This window comes from Oncorhynchus tshawytscha, linkage group LG12 (genome assembly GCF_018296145.1).
Source record: "Oncorhynchus tshawytscha isolate Ot180627B linkage group LG12, Otsh_v2.0, whole genome shotgun sequence".
NCBI classification, from domain to species: Eukaryota; Metazoa; Chordata; class Actinopteri; order Salmoniformes; family Salmonidae; genus Oncorhynchus; species Oncorhynchus tshawytscha.
The window spans coordinates 52,601,626-52,626,785 of record NC_056440.1 but is presented as its reverse complement, the minus strand read 5'-3'; the positions used below and the strand labels follow the sequence as shown (position 1 = coordinate 52,626,785).

The 25,160-nt window shown below is 41.1% G+C and overlaps 1 protein-coding gene across 1 annotated transcript in view; it reads right to left on the bottom strand.

Moving 5' to 3' along the window:
- Positions 1-25,160, bottom strand: part of LOC112264162 (ALK tyrosine kinase receptor) — a 140,053-nt gene that overhangs the window by 17,399 nt on the left and 97,494 nt on the right. Inside the window, exons 17-21 of the mRNA XM_042331106.1 lie at positions 17,962-18,052; positions 17,362-17,426; positions 15,102-15,231; positions 12,456-12,553; positions 10,905-10,997 (exon numbers count right to left, since the gene is read on the bottom strand). Of these exons, the coding sequence (XP_042187040.1) occupies positions 10,905-10,997; positions 12,456-12,553; positions 15,102-15,231; positions 17,362-17,426; positions 17,962-18,052 (477 nt within the window). The remainder of the gene's footprint in view (positions 1-10,904; positions 10,998-12,455; positions 12,554-15,101; positions 15,232-17,361; positions 17,427-17,961; positions 18,053-25,160) is intronic.

Here is a 25,160-nt window from a genome sequence, read left to right as displayed (position 1 = left end):
CTAGCTAGCTAACATTGAGCCTATTTGCTTAACTTTAGCTAGCTATTACAACCACTTTCTATTAGCCAGCAGCATATCCCCCTGCATCCCAATGCTGGTTTGCTTCTGAAGCTAAGCAGGGTTGGTCCTGGTCAGTCCCTAGATGGGAGACAAGATGCTGCTGGAAGTGGTGTTGGAGGGCCAGTAGGAGGCACTCTTTCCTCAGGTCTAAAATAAAATTTCCCAATGTCCCAAGGCATAGATTGGGGACACTGCCCTGTGTAGGGTGCTGTCTTTTGGATGGGACATTAAACGGGTGTCCTGACTCTCTGTGGTCACTAAAGAGTCCATGGCACTTATCGTAAGAGTAGGGGTGTTAACCCCGGTGTCCTGGCTAAATTGCCAAGCTGTCCCTCAAACCGTCACCTAATCATCCCCAGCTTGCAATTGGCTCTTTCATCCCCCTCCTCTCCCCTATTACTATTCCCCAGGTTGTTGCTGTAAATTAGACATTTCACAGTGGGTGCAAGATACTGTGGCTTGTAGGCGTCTCCAGGTCTCGCATCCACTGTGAAATTTGGTGGAGGATCTGTGATGATCTGGGGGTGCTTCAGCAAGGCTGGAATCGGGCAGATTTGTCTTTGTCAAAGCAAGTTTTCACAATGTTCTGGAAAAATATTGTGAATCCTTAAAGAGATGGGTGGGGCTGGCTTAAGAGGGTGTGAACAATGCTGAATGGGTGTAGACAAAGGAGAGCTCTCCAGTAGGTACCAAAACACTCAAAGGCCCTTTTCTCAAAAGTGAGTGTACAAGCTTATCAACTTTCAAAGCAAAATTACTTTCCCATTGTTCCTTAAAAATGCATTGTATGATATACTATTTTATAGCTCTGAGTCTCAACATTTTATCAATGTAAAAAAAAACTAAAAAACAAGACAGAATTCAAGAGGTGAGTCACAACATTTCTTGAAGCAGTCATTATAGAAAATTAACACCGGTCTCATAAACAATCTCTCAAGCACAAGTTCATATGCTAGTGGGTAGCTAGCTATCTTTATAAAGTATTCAAACCCCTTGACTTTTTCCACATTTTGTTACATTACAGCCTTATTGTAATGTATTAAATCATTTTTTTCCTCATCAATCTACAGTACACACAATACCCCATAATAACAACTCAAAAAACATTTTTTAGAAATGTTCTCAAACTTATAAAGAATAAAAACAAATATAGTATTCAGAACCTTTACTCAGTACTTTGCTGAAGCACCTTTGGCAGCGATTCTTGGGTATGACCCTACAAACTTGGCACACCTGTATTTGGGGAGTTTCTCCCATTCTTCTCTGCAGATCCTCTCAAGCTCTGTAAGGTTGGATGGGGAGAGTCGCTGCACAGCTATTTTCAGATCTCTCCAGAGATGTTAGAGCTGGTGGAAGTCCGGGCTCTGGGTGGGCCACACAAGGACATTTAGGGACTTGTCCCAAGCCACTGCATTGTCTTGACTTTATGCATAGGGTCATTGTCCTGATGGATGGTGAAGATTCACCTCAGTCTGTGGTCCTGAGCACTCTGGAATAAGTTTTCATTAAGGATCTCTCTATTCTTTACTTCGTTCATCTTTCCCCCATCCTGACTAGTCTCCCAGACTTGCCGCTTAAAAACATCCCCACAGCATTATGCTGCCACCATCTTGCTTCACCGTAGGGATGGTGCCAGGTTTCCTCCAGATGTAACGCTTGGCATTCAAGCCAAAGAGTTCAATCTTGGTTTCATCAGACCAGAGAATCTTGTTTTTCATGGTCTGGGAGTCCTTTAGGTGCCATTTGACAAACTCCAAGCGGGCTGTCATGTGCCTTTTACTTAGGAGTGGTTCCGTTCGGCCACACTACCACAAAGGCCAGATTGATAGAGTTCCTCTGTGGAGATGGGAGAACCTTCCAGAAGGACAAACATGACCATCGGGTTCTTGGTCACATCCCTGCTCAAGTCCCTTCTCCCCTGATTGATCAGTTTGGCCGGGCGGCCAGCTCCAGGAAGAGTATTGGTGGTTCCAAACTTGTTCAATTTAAGAATGATGGAGGCCACTGTTCTTGGGGACCTTCAATGCTGCAGAAATATTTTGGTACCCCTTCCCCAGGTCTGTGCCTCGACACAATCCTGTCTTGGAGCTCTCGGACGATTCCTTCGACCTCATGGCTTGGTTTTTGCTCTGATATGCACTGTCAACTGTAGGACCTTATATATACAGGTGTGTGCCTTTCCAAATCATGTCCAATCATTTGAGTTAACCATAGCTAGACTCCATTAAAGTTTTTTTTTTTAAACGGAGCACTGGAGATCAATTTCGAATCTCAGAGCAAAGGGTCTAAATACAAAGGATCTGAATACTCCCTCTGTTTAGTTTTTATAATTTTGCTAACATATCTTAAAACCAGTTTTTGCTCTGGGATATTGTGTGTAGATTGATGAGCAATTTTTTAATAAGGCTGTAATGTAACAAAATGTGGAAAAAGTTAAGTGGTCTGAATACTTTCAGAACGCACTGTTTTTCCATCAAAGTAGATTTTTTATTGGTAAACTTGGATCTATTTGCTTAGAACTGGTCTATCCAACATGGCATAGCAGTCGGACGTGTGTTTGTCTTGTCCTGTGTTATTAGTCTGTAAATAGTCTGTTTTTCTTTTTTTTCATATATAATTTAATCTCACTTTCCATCTGACTTTCCATCCGCCTCACCCAATGTGGTATGGATCTGCTATTTTTATGCCTTATGACTGGAACCTCCATCCGAAACTAGCCAGCAAACTAGCTCTTGTCATTGTTTGCCACTGCTAGAGCTCCTCATCTCAGCTCAGACAATTAGCTCAGACACCAGCCAGCTTTAGCTCAGACAATTACCTGCCAGTCTGCACAGCGCGATATCAACCCACTTTTCTCGAACACATCACCGGATTCCTGCCACAAGCTCTGGACCATTACACCGGATCATCTGGCTATTGTTTGCTAACGCCTACCAGCTAATTCTTGGGCTACAATACCTCTTTTGCCAATTGGCCTGGACCCTTTATTGTCGACACGGAGCCCTGCCGATCCATCACGACTAGTCTGCCGACACAATCGTCCGATGTGGTTTCAACAGGCTTTTCCACTGCAATGTAGCCGAAGACCCATCTGCTAGCTCCGGCCCGCTAGCTTTCAGAACGCCGTGTCTCCCGCTTGGCTAGTGTAGTAGCGACTACTGAACGGCTCTCTGACTCACCTATTGCTGCTCATTGAACCCTATGGACCTGGCTACACAGCTGATGCCATTATGTTCATTAACACCGCACATAATTTTGTTTATCTGTCAGCCACAGTCTCGAACTCAGGTCCTGTGTGTACCTAACTGACCCTCCTTGCCCATTCATCACCATTTACCCGTTGTTGTCTTAGCTCTCCGACCAACACCTGTGATCGCTTTATGCCTCTCTCTAATGTCAATATGCCTTGTCTACTGCTGTTTTGGTTAGTTCTTATTGTTTTATTTCACTGTAGAGCCCCCAGTCCTGCTCAACATGCTTTAGATAGCTCTTTTGTCCCACCCCCACACATGGGGAGACCTCACCTGGCTTAACTGGTGCCTTCAGAGACGCAACCTCTCTCATCGTCACTCAATACCTAGGTTTACCTACACCTTATTCACATTCTAGCATACCTTGTCTGTACATTATGCCCTGAATCTATTCTACCACGCCCAGAAATCTGCTCCCTTTATTCTCTGTTCCCAACGCACTAGATGACCAGTTCTTATAGCCTTTAGCCGTACCCTTATCCTACTCCGTTCCTCTGGTGATGTAGAGGTTAACCCAGGCCCTGTAGCCCCCTGTACTACACCTATTCCCCAGGCCCTCTAATTTTTTACTTCTGTAACCGTAAAAGCCTTGGTTTAATGTATGTTGACATCAGAAACCTCCTCCCTAAGTTTGTTTTATTCACTGCTTTAGCACATTCTGACAAACCTGATGTCCAAGCCTTGTCTGAATCCTGGCTTAGGAAGGCCACCAAAAGTTCTGAAATTTCCATCCCGAACTACAACATTTTCCATCAAGATAGAACTGCCAAAGTGGGTGGAGTTAGCCTGCAGAGTTCTGTCTTACTATCCAGGTCAGTGCCCAAAAAGTTCTAGCTTCTAATCCACCTTTCCAAAAACAAGTCTCTCACTGTTGCCGCTGTTATAGGCCCCCCTCAGCCCCCAGCTGTGCCCTGGACAACATATGTGAATTGATATCCCCCCACCTATCTTCAGAATTCGTATTGTTAGGTGACCTAATCTGGGTTATGCTTAACACCCCGGCAGTCCTACAATATAAGCTAGATGCCCTCAAACTCACACAAATGATCAAGGAACCTACCAGGTACAACCCTAAATCCGTAAACAGGGGCACCCTCATAGATATCATCCTGACCAACTTGCCCTCTAATTACACCTCTGTTTCTACAACCAGGATCTCAGCGATCACTGCCTCATTGCCTGCGTCCGTAATAGGTCCGTGGTCAAACGACCATTCCTCATCACTGTCAAACACTCCCTAAAACATTTCAGTGAGCAGGCCTTTCTAATTGACCTGGCCCGGGTATCCTGGAAGGATATTGACCTCATCCCGTCAGTAGAGTATGCCTGGTTGTTCTTTAAAAGTGCTTTCCTGCATCTTAAATAAGCATTCCCCATTCTAAAAATGTAGAACTAAGAACAAATATAGCCCCTGGTTCGCTCCTGACTTGACTGCCCTTGGCCAGCGCAAAAACATCCTGTGTTATACTGCAATAGCATTGAATAGCCCCTGTGATATTAAACTTTTCAGGGAAGTCAGAAACCAATATACACAGTCAGATAGGAAAGCAAATGCTAGCTTTTACAAAAAAAAAAATTGCATTCTGTAGCACTAATTCCAAAAAGTTTTGGGACACTGTAAAGTCTGAGAATAAGAGCACCTCCTCCCAGCTGCCCACTGCACAGAGGATAGGAAACACTGTCATGATCATTATCACATTATCTACGAATTTCGATAAGCATTTTTCTACGGCCGGCCATGCTTTCCACCTGGCTACCCCTACCCCGGCGAACAGCTCTAAGCTCTCCGTAGCAACTTGCCCAAGCACCCCCCTTCACCCAAATCCAGATAGCTGATGTTTTGAAAGAGCTGCAAAATCTGGACCCGTACAAATCAGCTGAGCTAGACAATCTGGACCATCTCTTTCTAAAATTATCTGCTGCAATTGTTACAACCCCTATTACTATCCTGTTCAACCTCTCTTTCGCATCGCCTGAGATCCCTAAAGATTGGAAAGCTGCTGCAGTCATCCCCCTCTTCAAAGGGGGAGACACTCTAGACCCAAACTGTTACAGATCTATATCCATCCTGCCCTGCTTTTCTAAAGTCTTCGAAAGCCAAGTTAATAAACAGATCACCAACCATTTTGAAACCCACCATTCCTTCTCCGCTATGCAATCTGGTTTCCGAGCTGGTCATTGGTGCACCTCAGCTACGCTCAAGGTCCAAACAACATCATAACTACCATCGATAAAAGACAGTATTGTGCAACCATCTTCATCGACCTGGCTAAGGCTTTCGGCTCTGTCAATCACTGCATTCTTATCGGCACCCCCATAGAGACTGCCTCGCCTGGTTCACCAATTACTTCTCAGATAGAGTTCAGTGTGTCAAATCGGAGGGCCAGTTGTCCGGACCTCTGGCAGTGGTCCGGACCTCTATGGTGGTGCCACAGGGTTCAATTATTGGGCCGACTATTTTCTCTGTATACATCAATGATGTCACTCTTGCTGCTTGTGATTCTTTGATCCCCCTCTATGCAGACAACACCATTCTGTATGCATCTGGCCCTTCTTTGGACACCAAACCTCCAAACGAGCTTCAATGCCATACAACCCTCCTTCCAGTGCCTCCAACTGCTCTTAAATGCAAGTAAAACTAAAGGCATGCTCCTCAACCGATCACTGCCCACACCCGCCCGCCAGACTAGCATCACTACTCTGGACGGTTCTGACTTAGAATAAGTGGACAACTATATGCGCATTCATCTTCTGCATATCTATCACTCCAGTGTTTAATTGCTAAATTGTAATTATTTCACCACTATGGCCTATTTATTGCCTTGCCTCCCTTATCTTACCTCTTTTGTACACACTGTATATAGACTTTTCTATTGTGTTATTGACTGTATGCTTGTATATTCCATGTGTAACTCTGTGTTGTTGTTTGTGTCGCACTGCTTTGCTTTATCTTGGCCAGGAAGCAGTTGTAAATGAGAACTTGGTCTCAACTGGCCTACCTGGTTAAATAAAGGTGAAATATATTTTTTTAAACTGCTATGAATATACATTCCTGTCCATCTCCAACTTTTTGAACAACATTGCCTGTTCACTTTGTTTAGATATTGAAATCAAGTGGTCTACCTAGATAAGATGTTTACTTCTCAGAATGAGAATGTATTGCCATTTCCCTATATAAATTATTTTGTTATGCTCATTGCACATTAACATTATAGAGAGACTAGACAGCTAGCACATACGTTTGTGGCTAAAATGCTGCTATTGCCACACATGGCAGAAACTGAGCCTTAATTTCCACAATCATGCTTATTGATACTCTCGTTTTAGTAGGATCTGCTCTGTTCTACATTTTAGGAGTTGAGACATTGAAAGGGTAAGTTCTGGTCCATTACAGTAGAATAATGTCTCTAAGTGTGTCTGTCCATATGACTGTTGGACCAAACATCAAATGCAAATAGCGAGTTTAAGCTTCTTCTTTTGATGGCGGGGGGGGACTTGGTGTCTGTGTGTGGGTGGGAAGGTGCACAGTGCAAACAGCATAGAATGAGATAAGGGGACAGGCATTGGTGGAAAAATTACCCAATTGTCATACTTGAGTAAAAGTGGATACCTTAAAAGAAAATGACTCAAGATAAAAGTGAGTCATCCAGTAAAATACCATTTGAGTAAAAGTATAAATCATAAAACATCCTTATATTAACCTTTCTAGCGCAGGCGTTCCGCTAGCGACCCATCTGGACAACATCCGGTGAAATTGCAGAGAGCAAAATTCAAACTACAGAAAAATTCATATTTAACATTCATGAAAATACATGTGGAATACATCAAAATAAAGCTTAACATCTTGTTAATCCAGCCGCTGTGTCAGATTTCAAAAATACTTCACGGCGAAAGCACACCATGCAGACCATGCGATTATCTGAGGACAGCACCCCGCATACAAAACAATGAAAAACATTTTTTTCAACCTGGCAAGTGGGCCACGAAAGTCAGAAATAGCGATATAATATATGCCTTACCTTTGAAGATCTTCTTCTGTTGGCACTCCCAGTTACATCACAAATGGTCCTTTTGTTCGATAAAGTCCTTCTTTATATCCATAAAAACTCAGTTTAGCTGGCACGCTACAGTCAATAATTCACCGGTTTCCCTCCTTCAAAATGCATACAAAATGAATCCCAAACGTTACCAATAAACTTATCCAAACAAGTCAAACAACGTTTATAATCAAACCTTAGTACCCTAATACGTAAATAAACAATACAATTTAAGACGGAGTATGTTCATTACCGGAGATAAATAACAAAGAATGCGCTTTCCTCCACGCACATGAAAACACTACAGCCAAAATGGGAGCCACATACAACTTCTAGCTAATTTGACCAAAAACCAGCCTGAAACTCTTTCTAAAGTCTGTTGACATCTAGTGGAAGTCCTAGGAACTGCAATCAAGGAGGTTTTCACCTTATAATAAAAGTGACAGCCATTGAAAACAGTGGTTATTTTGGGGGGTTGGCTTGTCCTCTGTTATACTCACAAACAATATTTTAACAGTTTTAGAGTGTTTTCTTTCCAAATCTACCAATTATATGCATATCCTATCTTCTGGGCCTGAGTAACAGGCAGTTTACTTTGGGCACGCTTTTCATCCGGACATCAAAATTCTGCCCCCTATCCCAAAGAGGGTTAAGCAAACCAGACAACAATATTTTCATATTTTTTTAATTATTTACTGATAGTCAGGGGCACACTTGTGTTTAGTGAGTCTGCCAGATGAGAGGCAGTAGGAATGACTAGGGATGTTCTCTTGATAAGTGTGGGAATTAGACAATTTTCCTGTCTTGCTAAGCATTCAAAATGTAACTAGTACTTTTGGGTGTCAGGGAAAATGCAAGGAGTAAAAAGTAAATTATTTTCTTTAGGAATGTAGTGGAGTAAAAGTAAAAGTTGTCAAAAATATAAATAGTAAAGTACAGATACCCCAAACAACTACTTGAGTAGTACTTTAAATTATTTTTACTTAAGTACTTTACACCACTGGAGACGAGACTAAAAAGACAGAATGCTCATAAAAACCTGGAAAAAAAATGTAAAACTTGATTCTTGCGTTTACAGGCATTTGGAACATTGCGCTAAAACATACATTTTAATTCATCAAATTAATTCGATACATCGACCAGCACTCGGAGGTATTGTTGACAAAGTTTGAACAGATATGTCTCCCTATGAAAAAAACATAATACTGGACAAACACATGTTAAATTAATTAGCAATTAATGTAGTGTTTTTGCGGATTGTAGTATATTGTATTTACTGTAGTGTTTTTGCGAATTGTACTATACTGTACTATTTACTGTAGTGTGTTTGTTTTATTATCCTTGACATAGAAGTGAAGGCTTTCTCCTTCAGGAAACCTACTGAAAGAGCAAATTTTCCACAACTTGTAGGTAGGTAGGACTGGGGTCTGAATGGATAGTTTAGGACGTCGGCTCTTTTCTATAACCTGTAGGGAACACAATATATGGTTTCTCACTTATGGGTGGCACATTGCGATATGGGGGAGGGGAATGTGCAAACTAAATAGTGTAGTATTTACTATAGTTAAAGTGTAGTGTTTTTGCAGACTGTAATGTTTTTGTGGAATTTACTGTGGTATTTATTAAATAGTTTTTTGGCACATATTACTATTTAGTATAGTATTCCACAGTATTTATTTTGATTTTACCTTTATTTACCTAGGCAAGTCAGTTAACTAAGAACCAATTCTTATTTACAATGACGGCCTACACCGGCCAAACCCGGATGACGCTGGGCCAAATGTGCGCTGCCCTATGGGACTCCCAATCATGGTCGATTGTGATACAGCCTGGATTCGTACCAGGGTGTCTGTAGTGACACCTCAAGCACTGAGATGCAGTGCCTTAGACTGCTGCGCCACTCAGAAGCCTGAGTATACTGTAACATTCCATAGTAAGTACTACTCCTGATGAGCGAGGGATACTACAGTTTACTAAAGAATGATATATTAAATTGTAGTATTTTTGAATGTGTGTTATAACATTCATCCTCCAATTCTTTGTGACGGCAGGCTGAGATGTGGGTGGTGGAGGTGATTTCCTCATTGGGTTGTGGATTTGTGAACGATGCAGTGTGGATTGGAATTGCAACTGGGAAAACACCTCAAGTCAGTATGCAATCACAAGGACTTTGAGGATGAATAAAACTGTAAAATTAAGATTAAGATCTCTTTATTCTTCAATTGTACACAAGGTCCAACCAAAATGTGGCTTCTACTTTTAACCTCCTACCTAGCCTTCCTGTGTTTGTGAGACATAATCATTTGCACCAAAAGCCATCAAATTGAAATGAAATTCACCCAGCAATCTTCAAATTGACATTCTAGATAGAATTGGCATTCTACAACTAGACATAAAGTGTTTGGTGCCATCATGGCAGCCATTACTAACTAAACGGTGTATCCATGGATCCCACTCAGATTGTAAAAAAATAATTTGTAATCGACTTTTGTTTCCCAAAAGAAGAAATGGACTGTGTCACTAGCAACAGACACAGGCAGTAATAAACAGAATTATAAACTAGATAGTTTGGGTCCTGGATAATGATTGTCTGAAAACTGTGGTATATTTAAGCAATAAGGCCCAAGGAGGTGTGGTATATGGCCAATATACCACGATCTGGACACAGCCATTAGCCGTGGTGTATTGGCCATATATCACAAACCCCAGAGGAGCCTTATTGCTATTATAAACTGGTTACCAACGGGTGGTTTGAGCCCTGAATTCTGACTGACTGAAAGCCATGGTATATCAGAATGTATACCAGGGGTATAACAAAATATTTCGTTTTACTGCCCTAATTATGTTGGTAACCAGTTTATAACAGCAATAAGTCTCCTTGTGATATATGGCCAATACACCACGGCTAATGGCTGTGTCCAGGCACTCCGCGTTGCGTCATACAGAAGAACAGCCTTTAGCCGTAGTATATTGGCCACATTTCCTTGGGCCTTGTTGTTTAAATATATATTTATATTTATTTATTTATATATTTTTGGAAGGATCGACGCTGATAGACGAGAAGGAAGTACAGGGAGTGAACATTTAATTAATTAACAATGGACATGAAACTGGACAGGACAGCGTCTGGCCATGAAAACATAACATTAAAGCCGACTTGGGGAACCAACTGAGGAACAGACAGATATAGATGGAGCAATCAACAAGGTGAAGGAGTCCAGGTGAGTCCATTGAGCGCTGATGAGTGTAATGATGGTGACAGGTGTGCATAATGAAGGTATAGGCAGCCTGGTGCCCTCGAGCGCCAGAGAGGGAGAGCGGGAGCAGGCGTGACAATTATTATTATTTTAAAGGAGTGGGGCAGTCCCACTCCTTTGGTATTTTGTCATGTTTGAAAAGAGATAGGCAGAGTTGAAACTCTGAGATGGTCCAACTCATGCTGGCAGAGGTACATCGTACATGTGCTCCAGAGGCAACTGCCCAGACCGTCAGACCACCCCAGTCCACATATACCTTTATAGTAGCTGGGTTTAATGACTTTTTATGATGGCAGTACCTATAAATGTCTCTGGCCATTCCAAAGTCCCCGATCTTGGCCACTCTCCCTGGTCCTTTGGTGGTCAGCAGGCAGTTCCGGGCTGCAATGTCCCTGCAAAGGGACAAGACAAGAAGAACCTTACAGGGGTGTGTTCGTGTTAGTGTGTGTGTCTCTGTCTATCTGTGCATGTGTGCTTCTCATCTGTATGTGCGTTAGTGTGTGCGCGCTTGTCTGTCTGTCTGCGTTAGTGTGTGCGAGCTTGTCTGTCTGTCTGTCTGTCTGTCTGTCTGTCTGTCTGTCTGTCTGTCTGTCTGTCCGTCTGCATTAGTGTGTGCGAGCTTGTCTGTCTGTCTGTCTGTCTGTCTGTGTTAGTGTGTGCGAGCTTGTCTGACTGTCTGTCCGTCTGTGTTAGTGTGTGCGAGCTTGTCTGTCTGTCCGTCTGCATTAGTGTGTGCGAGCTTGTCTGTCTGTCTGCCCGTCTGCATTGGTGTGTGCAAGCTTGTCTGTCTGTCTGTCTGTCTGTCTGTCCGTCTGCGTTAGTGTGTGTGAGCTTGTCCGTCCTTCCGTCCATCCGTCCTTCTGTCTGTCAGTGTGTATCTTATCCCCATGGTAGAATAAGGGCAAACAGAGGACTCAAAACACATATCTGTGAGAATCATGTAGTGTAGCCCATTGTGTTGTGTGCATGTTGGTTTCCACTCCCACCCTTAAACAATTGAGTGTGATTATTGGAATAACAGATTCATGTATTGAAGCATTAAGCATTAACTGAACATTAAATTGTTTAATCAGAACTGTTTGAATTCGGATTAAACAAAACAGTGTTATTCACAGCCAGATTTAGCATATGCATACATTTATGTTGTATGGGATTGTAATAAGATTTAAGAGGCTGCAGAATTTGAGTGGTATGACAAAGCAGCAAACACACTCTTTGAGATATTGCATGTCGTCAATGCAGGTTTTCCTCAAGAAAATATAGTCTAGTGACACGTACTCACACGTAGTGGCCTCAAGGAATGATGGTGGCTGTGATTTGTAATAAGGAGTCGTGCTAGTGTGTGTGTGTAGTGTGTGTAGACTAGTGCTTCTGTGTGTTGTGTTCATGTGTGTGCATGCTAGGGTCTGCGTGTGTGTCTGTAGCTACACTCCGGTGACACCATTAGGCGGTATCATAGTTGACAGCACATTTTGGGGTAAATTAGCTTTAATTGGGCTCGTTTGTCATTGGATGACTTGCAGGAAGTTGCGGGTTAAAGGGAAAATCCTGTCATAGGTTAAGGACGCCGTGGAAACCAAGCAAGGTGATTGCTGGGGTTGCGGGGGGAAGCAGGCAAACCGTTCTGTTCCCATCTGTTTTGTTTGGGAGGGTGTGAATGTGGGGGACTGTGTCTTTGTGGTGTGTGCGTGCCTGCGTGTGTATACAATAAGTGGGTGAAATTAGTGTCTGTGTGTGAGAGTGTATTTGTCTGTCATTGCATATTGTGTGGCTTTGACTATACATTATGTGCACACTGTGCACATACATAAAGCCATGTACAGTATGTTTCTCTATCACATTAGGCCTACCGGTGTATAAACTGGTTCTCCTCCAGGTATTGGCATCCCTGTGCTATGTCTCTGGCCACGTTGAGCAGGTCCTCCATGGATAGACTAGAAGGGTGCTCCTATAGAGAGATACCAGATAGAGAGGAAGAGATCAGGCTCAAATATACATAGGGCTTGATTCAATCCGTAGAGCTGAAGACCTGCTCTACAGCGTGATTGAAATTTGAAGACAATGTTCCCGTGTTCTCAGAGACTGTACTCATGGTAAACACTGCACATGTCTGCTCAATTGGAAATTACCTTAACATTTCAATCGCCCTATAACACAGATCTAAATAAGAATTTGTTCTTAAGTGTGTATCTTATCCCCATGGTAGAATTAGGTGCAAACAGAGAACTCAGAACACATACATGTTAGAATCGTGTAGTGTAGCCCACTGTGTTGTGTGCATGTTGGTTTTCACTCCCACCCTTAAAACAATGATTATTGGAATAACAGATTCATTTATAAAAGCAGTCTCTATGGGGGTGCCACAGGGTTCAATTCTCGGGCCGACTCTTTTCTCTGTATAAATCAATGATGTTGCTCTTGCTGTGGGTGATTCTTTGATCCACCTCTATGCAGATGACACCATCATGTTTCGGGCTAGGCCCCTTAGTTCCAATGAAGGGAAATCTTAACGCTACAGCATACTATGAAATTCGAGAAGATTCTGTGCCTCCAACTTTGTGAACAGTTTGGGGAAGGCCCTTTCCTGTTTCAGCTTGACAGGTCCTTACAGAAATGGTCCCCACAAAAATGTTCCAACATCTAGTACAGTGCCTTGCAAAAGTATTCATCCTCCTTGGCATTTTTCCTATTTTGTTGCATTACAACCTGTAATTTAAAATAGATATTAATTTGAATTTCATGTAATGGACATACACAAAATAGTCTGAATTGGTGAAGTGAAATGAAAAAAAAAAGTGTTTAAAAAATGCAAAAATATAAAAGTGGTCCGTGCATATGTGTTCACCCCCTTTGCTATGAAGCCCCTAAATTAGATCTGGTGCAACCAATTACCTTCCGAAGTCAACATAATTAGTTAAATAAAGTCCACCTGTGTGCAATCTGTCACACGATCTGTCACATGATCTCAGTGTATATACACCTGTTCTGAAAGGCTCCAGAGTCTGCAATACCACTAAGCAAGTGGCACCATGAAGACAAAGGAGCTCTCCAAACAGGCCAGGGACAAAGTTGTGGGAAAGTACAGATCAGGGTTCGGTTACAAAAACATATCAGATACTTTGATAATCCCACGGAGCACCATTAAATCCATTACTAAAAAATTGGAAAGAATTCGGCACCACAACTAACCTGCCTAGAGAGGGCTGCCCACCAAAACTCCAAGGAAAGGAAAATTCTATGTCTGGGGCAACAACTCTTATCACCCCAAGAACTTCATCCCCAAAGTGAAGCATGGTGGTGGCAGCATCATGCTGTGGGGATGCTTTTCATCGGCAGGGACTGGGAAACTGGTCAGAATTGAAGGAATGATCGATGGGGCTAAATACAGGAAGATTCTTGAGGGAAACCTGTTTCAGTCCTCCAAAGATTTGAGACTGTGACGAACGTTCACCCTCCAGCAGGACAATGACCCTAAGCATACTGCTAAAGCAACACTTGAGTGGTTTAAAGGGAAACAACTGAGAATCTGTGGTATGACGTAAAGATTGCTGTACACCAGTGGAACCCATCCAAATTGAAGGAGCTAGAGCAGTTTTGCCTTGAAGAATGGGCAAAAATCCCATTGGCTAGATGTGCCAAGCTTATAGAGACATACACCAAGAGAATTGCAGCTGTAATTGCTGCAATTGGTGGCTCTACAAAGTATTGACTTGGGGGGGTGAATAATTATGAACACTCAAGTTTTCATTTTTTGGGGGTCTTAATTCTTGTTTGTTTCACAATAAAAAATTTCATCTTCAACGTGGTTGGCATGTTGTGTAAATTAAATGATACAAACCCCCCAGAAATCTATTTTAATTCCAGGTTGTAAGACAACAAAATAGTAAAAATACCAAAGGGGTGAATACTTTCGCAAGCCTTCCCAGAAGAGCACGTGTCCACATACTTTTGGTCATGTAGTTTATATGCTAATATACCTAGTGTATTTATGCAATGAGGCACATATCATTTTATTCAAACAAAATATTAAAATAATACCTGATACCATTAGAGAATATACTGTATATATGAGTGCATTCTAAGAAACAAAAATAAAAAATGTACAATAAATTGAATACCCTAATTCCACCAAAATCCCTGAACTTCATTCTTTATTTGTCCATTGCCAGTAAAATATTTTAAGTGCTATTATCCAGTCAATATGTGATTGAAAAAAAACTAGTTATCCACTGTCCAACTGTTGCGTTTATTACAAATAAAGAATCAACTGTTGCATTTATTCAAACCTTTTAACAATTTGGTAATGTAGTCAAACTTACTTTTCCAGGTTTCACAAAACTCTGCTCCAAGGTACCATCTCTGACTGTTGTGACTTAGAGCAAGACAACATATTCATCTAACAAAAAGCACTTGAGCTGTGCACTAAAGCACTACCGCTCTGAACTAACGCACTGTACATTTTAAAATATACGAGACAAACTGGCAACTGAACTGACCAGTCTGGGTCGCGTCTCTCTCAGGAAACTCTTGAGGTCTCCTCCAGCCATCAATTCCAATAGGATGAAGCGTGGTAGGGCCTGTAGACTCACCCCTATACACCGCACTATGTTCTGGTGGCTGAATTTACTGCAGGGAGAGAGGGATAAAAGAGAGGGGGGAGGAATGGAGGGAGGAGAGGGAGAGAGGAGAGGGGTGAAGGAGTGAGAGGAGGGAGGAGAGAGAGGAAAGGAGGGAGGAGGAAGAAGGAAAGAAGGGAGAGAGTTGGGGATGAGGGGGAGATAGAGGGAGGAAAGGGGAAAGTAAAGGGAGAAGGAGAGGGTTGGAAAGGAAGTGAGATTACAGTACATGGTTGCTGAAGAATGGTCTGCCATGGAGCATGTTTGCAATATGTCTTCAACCAAAAGCTGTGTGTAGGTGTGTGTGAGAGAGAGAGAGAATGTTTAAGTGCGTGCATGCGTGTGCTTGGGTTTGTGTGACTGTAACTAGGTTTCCATCCAATTGCCGAGAGATGTTCATGTTAATATAAAAAAATCTGCATAAAAACAATATGGACATTTTTCCATCAGTGATGTGTTTCCATCAAATTGGTTTGTTGTGGATAAAAGGATGTGCGTGATGAGGTAGTTCACATAAAAATAAAAGAACATAAGTCACATTTTCAACTCCGCTGACAGTTTTGTCAAAACAAACTGTTGCGTTTTATAGCATGCTCTCTAGACAACAGTCAGCTGACAAAATGGGGGTAGGTTTTAAATTATGAAATGGAATGAGACCAACGTCATTTTTATTTGATAATTGGCAGCCAAGTGTTTATCATCGTGTCACGAGCCTTCAAATAAAAACCTTAGATATTTATTGGAAATGTGCATGAAGCTCATCACTGTCCATCACTTAAAACTTGTTATGGACTAGGTCCCTGTGGCGGGATCAAATCAGCGGAAATTTTAGAGCGCCACCTAATAGTTTTCGATAAAACTCAAACTTTCATTAAAACACACATACAAGGTACTGAATTAAAGCTACACTCGTTGTGAATCTAGCCACCAAGTCAGATTTGTAAAATGCTTTTCGGCGAAAGCATGAGAAGCTATTATCTGATAGCATGCACCCCCCAGAATACCAGACCGTCAACAAAACAACAGATTTCGCGGTAGCCAGCGCTACCCAAAACGCAGAAATAAAATATAAAACATTCATTACCTTTGACGAGCTTCTTTCTTGGCACTCCTATATGTCACATAAACATCACAATTGGGTCTTTTTCCCGATTAAATCCGTCATTGTATACTGTGATTTGCTGAAGACCGGTCTGATCCAGATAAATGCCCCTTTACAAGACGCAACGTCACTTTTTAAAATGACAAAAGTTGCCTATAAACTTTTACAAAACACTTAAAACTACTTATCTAAACCAACTTTAGGTATTAATAAACGTTAATAATCTATCAAATTGATCATGGGGCGATCTGTATTCGATAGCAGCAAGTCTTGAAATCATACTCCATGTTTTCACTTTCATAACATCCTGTGGTGTACTCGATGAAAGGAAGTGCTTCACGTCACAAAACCAAGGATAAAGCAGCCCCAAAATGACAGCATTGGCGACATCGTGTGGAAGCTGTAGGCGTTTACAGGGGATCTTCATGTATTTTCCTCAGCCTTAGACAATACATTGACTGGCGGAGGAATATTTTTTTTGTATTTTTGGTGAACAGTTTTTCGAAGGATTTTGACTCCTAAACACGTTCTGTTATAGCCACAGACACGATTTAACCAGTTTTGGAGACTTCAGAGTGTTTTCTATACACACACACTTATCATATGCATATACAATATTCCTGGCATGAGTAGCAGGACGCTGAAATGTTGCGCGATTTTTAACAAAATGCTGCGAAAATTCACAGCCTCCCACCAGGAAAGTTAATCAAAACTATTTAATCTTCCTATAAACTCTAATGCTTTTCCACGTTGTAGTGGTAGCACAATGGAGCATATCACCGGGTGGCTCCAAGTTTACTTCGATATGATGATGGTTTATATATAAATAATTGCACATAAAATTGTTTCCACCGCAATTGTCACATAATTAATTTTACAGACACAAAAAGATCCCACCATGTCGAATGAACAAATTGTCTGTCAACATTTGTGAAATTGTACCAACACTTTGTTTCCATCACACCTGTTGTGATTTATTTGCATACAGTATGACTTTGCTTGCATGAAAACTGTGGATGGAAACGTGGTTTGTGTTACCTGATAATGAGAGCCTCCATGAGAAAGTCAAGCTCATCCTGCTCAGAGCACACCTCAGGGAGTGTCTATGGGGGATGCACACAGAACACACAATGAGGACATTCAGAGAGAACATAGACAATGCTGTGTAGACAGATGTGCAGAACTAAGGATACATCTGCACAGTAGGGCCCATTGCAGGGCTCCATCAAAAAAGTGACCTGGGTCTCAATAGGACTCCCCTGCCTAAATAAAGGTTCAATAAAAAAATCTACATAAGCTCACTGAAATGTTTGTGAATAAAATACGTACCCAATACACACACGGGGCGGCAGGGTAGCCTAGTGTTTAGAGCGTTGGACTCGTAACCGGAAGGTTGCAAGTTCAAACCCCCGAGCTGACAAGGTACAAATCTGTCGTTCTGCCCCTGAACAGGCAGTTAACCCACTGTTCCTAGGCCGTCATTGAAAATAAGAATTTGTTCTTAACTGACTTGCCTAGTTAAATAAAGGTAAAAAATAAATTAAATTCTTGCTGATATTACAGATGAATGAGGCCCAGTATATTCTGTGTGCAAGTTTGTCTGTTTATTTCTCGTTTTTTGTTTGTGTCAGGGCTCACCTTGACTGCTACTTGCATGGGACTGGGCTCTCCAGGTATCCCTGCTGCCATCCCTTCATACACTTCACCAAAGGCACCATGTCCCAGACCCCTATACACATACAAGGAAGAACACGCACACACACGCACACAGACAAACGAAAGGGCTCACAAACTTTGAGATGCGTAGATAATGTCTTATAGACCAAATGTAAAGCGAAAGTATCCCTCCATAATGCCTTCACAATGCACCCACAGTACACACTACAACATACAGTGGCTTGCGAAAGTATTCACTCCCCTTGGCATTTTTCCTATTTTGTTGCCTTACAACCTGGAATTAAAATGGATTTTTGGGGGGTTTGTATCATTTGATTTACACAAAATGCCAACCACGTTGAGATGCAAAATATGTTTTATTGTGAAACAAACAAGAAATAAGACAAAACAACTGAAAACTTGAGCATGCATAACTATTCACCCCCCAAAGTCAATACTTTGTACAGCCACCAATTGCAGCAATTACAGCTGCAAGTCTCTTGGGGTATGTCTCTATAAGCTTTGGACATCTAGCCACTGGGTTTTTTGCCCATTCTTCAAGGCAAAACTGCTCCAGCTCCTTCAAGTTGGATGGGTTCCACTGGTGTACAGGAATCTTTAAGTCATACCACAGATTCAAAATTGGATTGAAGTCTGAGCTTTGACTAGGCCATTCCAAGACATTTAAATGTTTCCCCTTAAATCACTCGAATATTGCTTTAATAGTATGCTTAGGGTCATTGGGGTGGCAGTTAGCCTGGTGGTCAGAGCGTTGAACTAGTAACCGAAAGGTTGCAAGATTGAATCCCCGAGCTGACAAGGTGAAAATCTGTCGTTCTGCCTCTGAACAAGGCAGTTAACCCACTGCTCCTAGGCCGTCATTGAAACTAAGAATTGATTCTTAACTGACTTGCCTAGTTAAATAAATGTAAAATAAAACTAAAATTGTCCTGCTGGAAGGTGAACCTCTGTCACAGTCTCAAATCTCTGGAAGACTGAAACAGGTTTCCCTCAAGAATTACCCTCTGCATTTAGCGCCATCCATCAATCCTTCAATTTTGACCATCTTTCCCTCGATCCTGACTAGTCTCCCAGTCCCTGCTGATGAAAAACATCCCCACAGCATGATCCTGCCACCACCATGCTTCACTGTGGGCATGGTATTCTCAGGGTGATGGGCGGTGTTTGGTTTGCACCGGACAGTTGAATTTTACTCTCATCTGACCAGAGTACCTTCTTCCATATGTTTGGGAGTCTCCCACATGCCTTTTGGCGAACACCAAAATGTGTTTGCTTATTTTATTTCTTTAAGCAATGGCTTTTTTCTGAACACTCTTCCATAAAGCCCAGCTCTGTGGAGTGTACGGCTTAACGTGGTCCTATGGACAGATACTCCAATCTCCGCTGTGGAGCTTTGCAGCTCCTTCAAGGTTATCTTTGGTCTCTTTGTTGCCATTCTGATGAATGCCCTCCTTGCCTGGTCTGTGCATTTTGGTGGGCAGCCCTCTCTTGACAGGTTTATTGTGGTGCCATATTCTTTCCATCTTTTATGAATGATCTGTACTTCTCCACTACTTTGTCCCTGACCTGTTTGGAGAGTTCCTTGGTCTTCATAGTGCCGCGTGCTTGGTTGTGCCCCTTGCTTAGTGGTGTTGCAGACTCTGTGGCCATTCAGAACAGGCGTATATATACGTAGATCATGTGACAGAACATGTGACACTTAGTTAATTAATGTCCGCCTGTGTGCAATCTAATTATGTGACTTCTGAAGGTAATTGGCTGCACCAGATCTTATTTAGGGGATTCATAGCAAAGGGGTTGAATACATGGACCACTTTTCTGTTTTTTATTTTTTAGAATTTTTTTAAAACAAGTTATTTTCTTCATTTCACTTCACCAATTTTAACTATTTCGAACTATTATATCCATTACATGAAATCCAAATAAAAATCTATTTAAATTACAGGTTGTTATGCAACAAAATAGGAAATACGCCAAGGGGGCTGAATACTTTTGCGAGGCAGTAAGCATTCACAGTTGATGTCATTTATTATTGGGTGGAAGGAAAGTGGGCCTATTTACAGTATGTGTACCAGGTGGCTAGCTTAGCCTTTCACAGTGATCTAACCTTCTCGGACATCTTAAGTACTGTCCCCGACCAATAAAGGCCATGGCTTTCAGAGGTCACTGGGTCAGCTGAAATGCTGTTGCTTTGTGAGGACATCGCAGCATGTTAGTACAGGAAACGTTACCATATAAAACTACAGTATGTGTAATATAATAATAAGGTTGAAACAAATAATTTTATAACTAACCCAAGATAGACCACAGCCTGTTTCCAATGGAAGCAAATTAATCATAGTGGGAAGAACAAGCAAGGAGGTGGCCAGAGCCAAGCAAGAGCTAGCGAGATCCTACTTTTTTTTTTTTTACTTTGGCAAAGGTTAAACTCTACAAAACTTAACCGACTCTGTTCATAACAGATCCTACTTTTAGGATCAGAAAACTGTTTAATTGATGAGAAAATTAGCACAATGTCAACCAAAATCCATCTCGCTCGATCTTCTCCCATTTCCAGCCACTGGGATTCCTCTCTGAGTGGAAATACCAACCGGATGCTTCTGATTCATACATTAGTGATGTAACATCTGTCTCATCTATGGTTGAACCATTTTCAAACCGTTTTCAAATGTGAGGAAGGCACTTTAGTTTTTAGCATGGAAGTCCATTTAACTGAAAAAATTAACATTCCACTTAAAGATGGCTGAAGATAGGATTTCTGGTCCTGTGTGACTCAGTCAGTAAAAGCATGGCGTTAGAAATGCAAGGTTGTCGGTTCAATTCCTGCAGTTTCCTGCAGTGTGAAACCCTCTGTATTTTCAAGTATTGTGTTGGCAACATTATGTTATGGGTATGCAAGGTAGGAGTTTATCAGGATCAAAATATATACGAAAGGAGCAAAGCCCAGGTAAGGAAAACCTGCCTATTTATTTTTCAGAGGGACAATTATACAAATTGAATGCCAAAGACACACCAGAATGGCTTTCCAATAGGTGTTGAGTGTTCCCCAGAGGTCCAGTCTCAGGCCTTACTTTAAATCTGCTTACAATTCAAAGACTGCTGTCCATCAATGATTCACAACTAAAATGACTGAACTTTTTACATTTTTTTTGCAATTTTTACAAAAACAATGGATGCATTGGGAAAGTATTCAGACCACTTCAAATTTTCCACAATTTGTTATGTTGCAGCTTTATTCTAAAAAGGATTAAATTGTTTTTTCCCCTCATCAATCTACACACAATACCCCATAATGACAAAGAAAAAACTGGTTTAAAAAGATCAATGAAAAATATACTGAAATTTTACATACACTACCGGTCAAAAGTTTTAGAACACCTACTCATTCAAGGGTTTTCTTTATTTTTTACTATTTTCTACATTGTAGAATAATAGTGAAGACATCAAAACTATGAAATAACACATGTAATCATGTGTTAAACAAATCAAAATACATTTTATATTTGAGATTCTTCAAATAGCCAACCTTTGCCTTGATGACAGCTTTGCGCACTCTTGGCATTGTCTCAACCAGATTCATGAGGAAGTCACCTGGAATGCAATTTCAATTCATTAACAGGTGTGCCTTGTTAAAAATTAATATGTGGAATTTCTTTCCTTCTTAATGCGTTTGAGCCAATCAGTTGTGTTGTGACAAGGTAGGGGTGCTATACACAAGATAGCCTTATTTGGTAAATGACCAAGTCCATATTATGGCAAGAACAGCTCAAATAAGCAAGATAAATGACAGTCCGTCATTACTTTAAGGTATGATGGTCAGTTAATACAGACAATTTCAAGAACTTTGAAAGTTTCTTCAAGTGCAGTTGCAAATACCATCAAGCACTATGGTGAAACAGGCTCTCATGAGGTCCGCCACAGAAATAGAAGACCCAGAATGATCTCTTCTGAAGAGGATAAGTTCAGAAATTGCAGGCCAAATAAATGCTTCACAGAGTTCATGTAACAGGCAAATCTCAATATCAACTGTTCAGAGGAGACTGTGAATTGTGAATTGCTGCAAAGAAACCACTACTAAATGACACCTTGCTTCGGCCAAGAAACACGAGCAATGGACATTAGACATCTGTGTCTCAACACAATCCTGTCTCGGCGCTCCATGGACAATTCCTTCATCCTCATGGCTTGGTTTTTGCTCTGACATGCACTATCAACTTTGGGACCTTATATAGACAGGTGTTTGCCTTTCCAAATCATGTCCAATCAATTGAATTTACCACAGGTGGACTCCAATCAAGTTGGGGAAACATCTCAAGGACGATCAATGGAAACAAGATGCACTTGAGCTTAATCTTGAGTCTCATACCAAAGGGTCTGAATACTTATGTAAATAAGGTATTTGTTTTTTATTTTTAATAAATGACAAACATTTCTAAAAACCTCTTGTCACTTTGTCATTATGGGGTATTTTGTGTAGATTGATGAGGTTAAACATGTAATTAATCCATTTAAGATTAAGGCTCTATTTAAAAAAAATTGGGGAAAAAGTCCAGGGGTTTGAATCCTTGTCGAATGCACTGTATGTTGCCCTAAGAGTTGTGTAGAGTTGGTAGAATCTTATTCAAAATGATTTATAGCTGAAATTGCTGCCTAAGGGTCTTCCACCAAGTATCAATTCTGGGTTGTGAAGACATTCGCAATCAAGACATCTTCGTTTTAAGTTTGTTATTAAGTTATTAATTTAAAAAAAACTTCTATACTTTTTCTTTCACTTTCACTTACTGCAAAATGTGCAGTAGATCGTGTAGATCTGTAGGAAAAACATCTAGTTTAATACTTTTTTAGATAGATGTTTCAGGCAGCAAAATGTGACAAAACTGCGTGGGGTGTGTACACTTTCAAATAGGCACTGTGTGCCTAGGGGGGAATTCCGTCAAGAGTTATTGTGTGGTTAATGGAACAATTCCCTTTTTATGCAATATTCTTTCCACCCGTATCCAGACCTTGAACTTAAGAATGATAATATTATGCTATTCACCAACTATTCTTTTGGGGGGGATATCAAAGACATGAAGGTGTGGCGGAGGTGTGTCTACAGATATGCCGTATTTTGACATTGACTCAATTCCCTCATAATTGTACCACGAATAAGGTCGAGCGAACCTACCGGTTCCAAGTGTAAAAAGCATCTAATTAATTTTTTCTGATGGAAATAAAAGCATTCTCCATGCACTGTAATTAAAAAAATTGCTAAGTGCTATTAATTAGAGAGAGGTAAAAAGTCATCCATTTTGAGAAGGGGATTGTAAAATACACAAAGAAATAGTTTTAGATGATTTTTCCTTATGATCCCAAGACACGAATGAGAAACCATATAGAAACAAACTGAAAACCATATCAACATGACATGTATCACGGCCCCTTTTCAACAGTGAAGTAGACTAAAAATAGCTGTGCCTTTATTCAGAGTTTTTATTGTATGCCCTCATAATTTGTGGGGATGCAAATTGGAGACCCAAGCTATTGGCCTGTGCAGCACCAAACCTGCATAGTTGATTGAATACGCTTTAGAATGGTTTAATTATATGCAAGGGCTTTTCTCAGTTTTAGGCTATTTTACAATTTGTATCATGTTAAATATTAGCCACTATCGGCAGCCACCGTCAGTAATACCCACATACATTTATAACTGACACCATAGTGTTAGTTTCCTTTGTAGGAAACTAGTCTAAATTTGTAACCTTTCTTTTCTCTGTCACGTCCCGTGGAGTTGTTCCTGAGAGGCCATCAGACTGTTAAACAGCCACCACTAACATTGAGTGGCTGCTGCCAACACACTGACACTGACACTGACTCAACTCCAGCCACTTTAATAATGGGAATTGATGGGAAATGATGTAAATATATCACTAGCCACTTTAAACAATGCTACCTTATATAATGTTACTTACCCTACATTATTCATCTCATATGCATACGTATATACTGTACTCTATATCATCGACTGCATCCTTATGTAATACATGTATCACTAGCCACTTTAACTATGCCACTTTGTTTACATACTCATCTCATATGTATATACTGTACTCGATACCATCTACTGTATCTTGCCTATGCTGCTCTGTACCATCACTCATTCATATATCCTTATGTACATATTCTTTATCCCCTTACACTGTGTATAAGACAGTAGTTTTGGAATTGTTAGTTAGATTACTTGTTGGTTATTACTGCACTGTCGGAACTAGAAGCACAAGCATTTCGCTACACTCGCATTAACATCTGCTAACCATGTGTATGTGACAAATAAAATTTGATTTGATTTGAATTTGATTTGAATAAATAGCACATGTGCACACCGGACGAGACCCGTAATCATCTGCGCAATCCACAAATGCTCAAAAGCCAAAACACACAGGACAGGTACTCACACGTACCAACGGACATTGTAACAACAGCGCCGTGGTGAACAAAGGGTGAACAAAGGGCACATTTGTACATGTACACGGTACAACCACTACTGATTGTAATACAAATACAATCAGTAGGAATAGGAAAAGGAATGGGGTGCAATGAAAGCTCCAGAGGGATCCATGACAATTTGGGACATGTAGCCCATTTGAATCATTATGGAATTCAGACCACGTGTGGCAGTTTAAACATGGAGCCTGGTGCACGGTTCACAATGACTGGACTGTGGTCATACAGTTCCATGATTAGTGAGGATTAGGGTTGGTTTATAGGACTATTGTTATGGATACAGGTATCCTGTGTGTGTGTGTGTGTGTATGTATCCTGTGTTCTTTTCTCTCCTTCTCCCCTCACAGGTGAAAATCATCACTCCCCAATCAGTCACCAATCAATCATCAATTAGAAGACACACCACCTCCTGTTTCCTACCCAATCACAGTTCCTTTCCCTTGGTTTAAAAACCCTGTCAGTTGTTTGCTCTGGAGCTCAATCTCTCTGTAAATGTCATATGTCTGTAGATTGTGCTTTTTCACCCTCTCCTACTATGTCTCTATCTCTCTTTATGTATTGCGCTATCTTTGGTTTGAACACCTCCATATCACTTTGTCCTCACCTGTGAGTATTGTTTTTGGTTATGGTGTTTGTTTGTTTGCTGGTGGGAAAAGGGGGAACCAAGACAAGTCGCC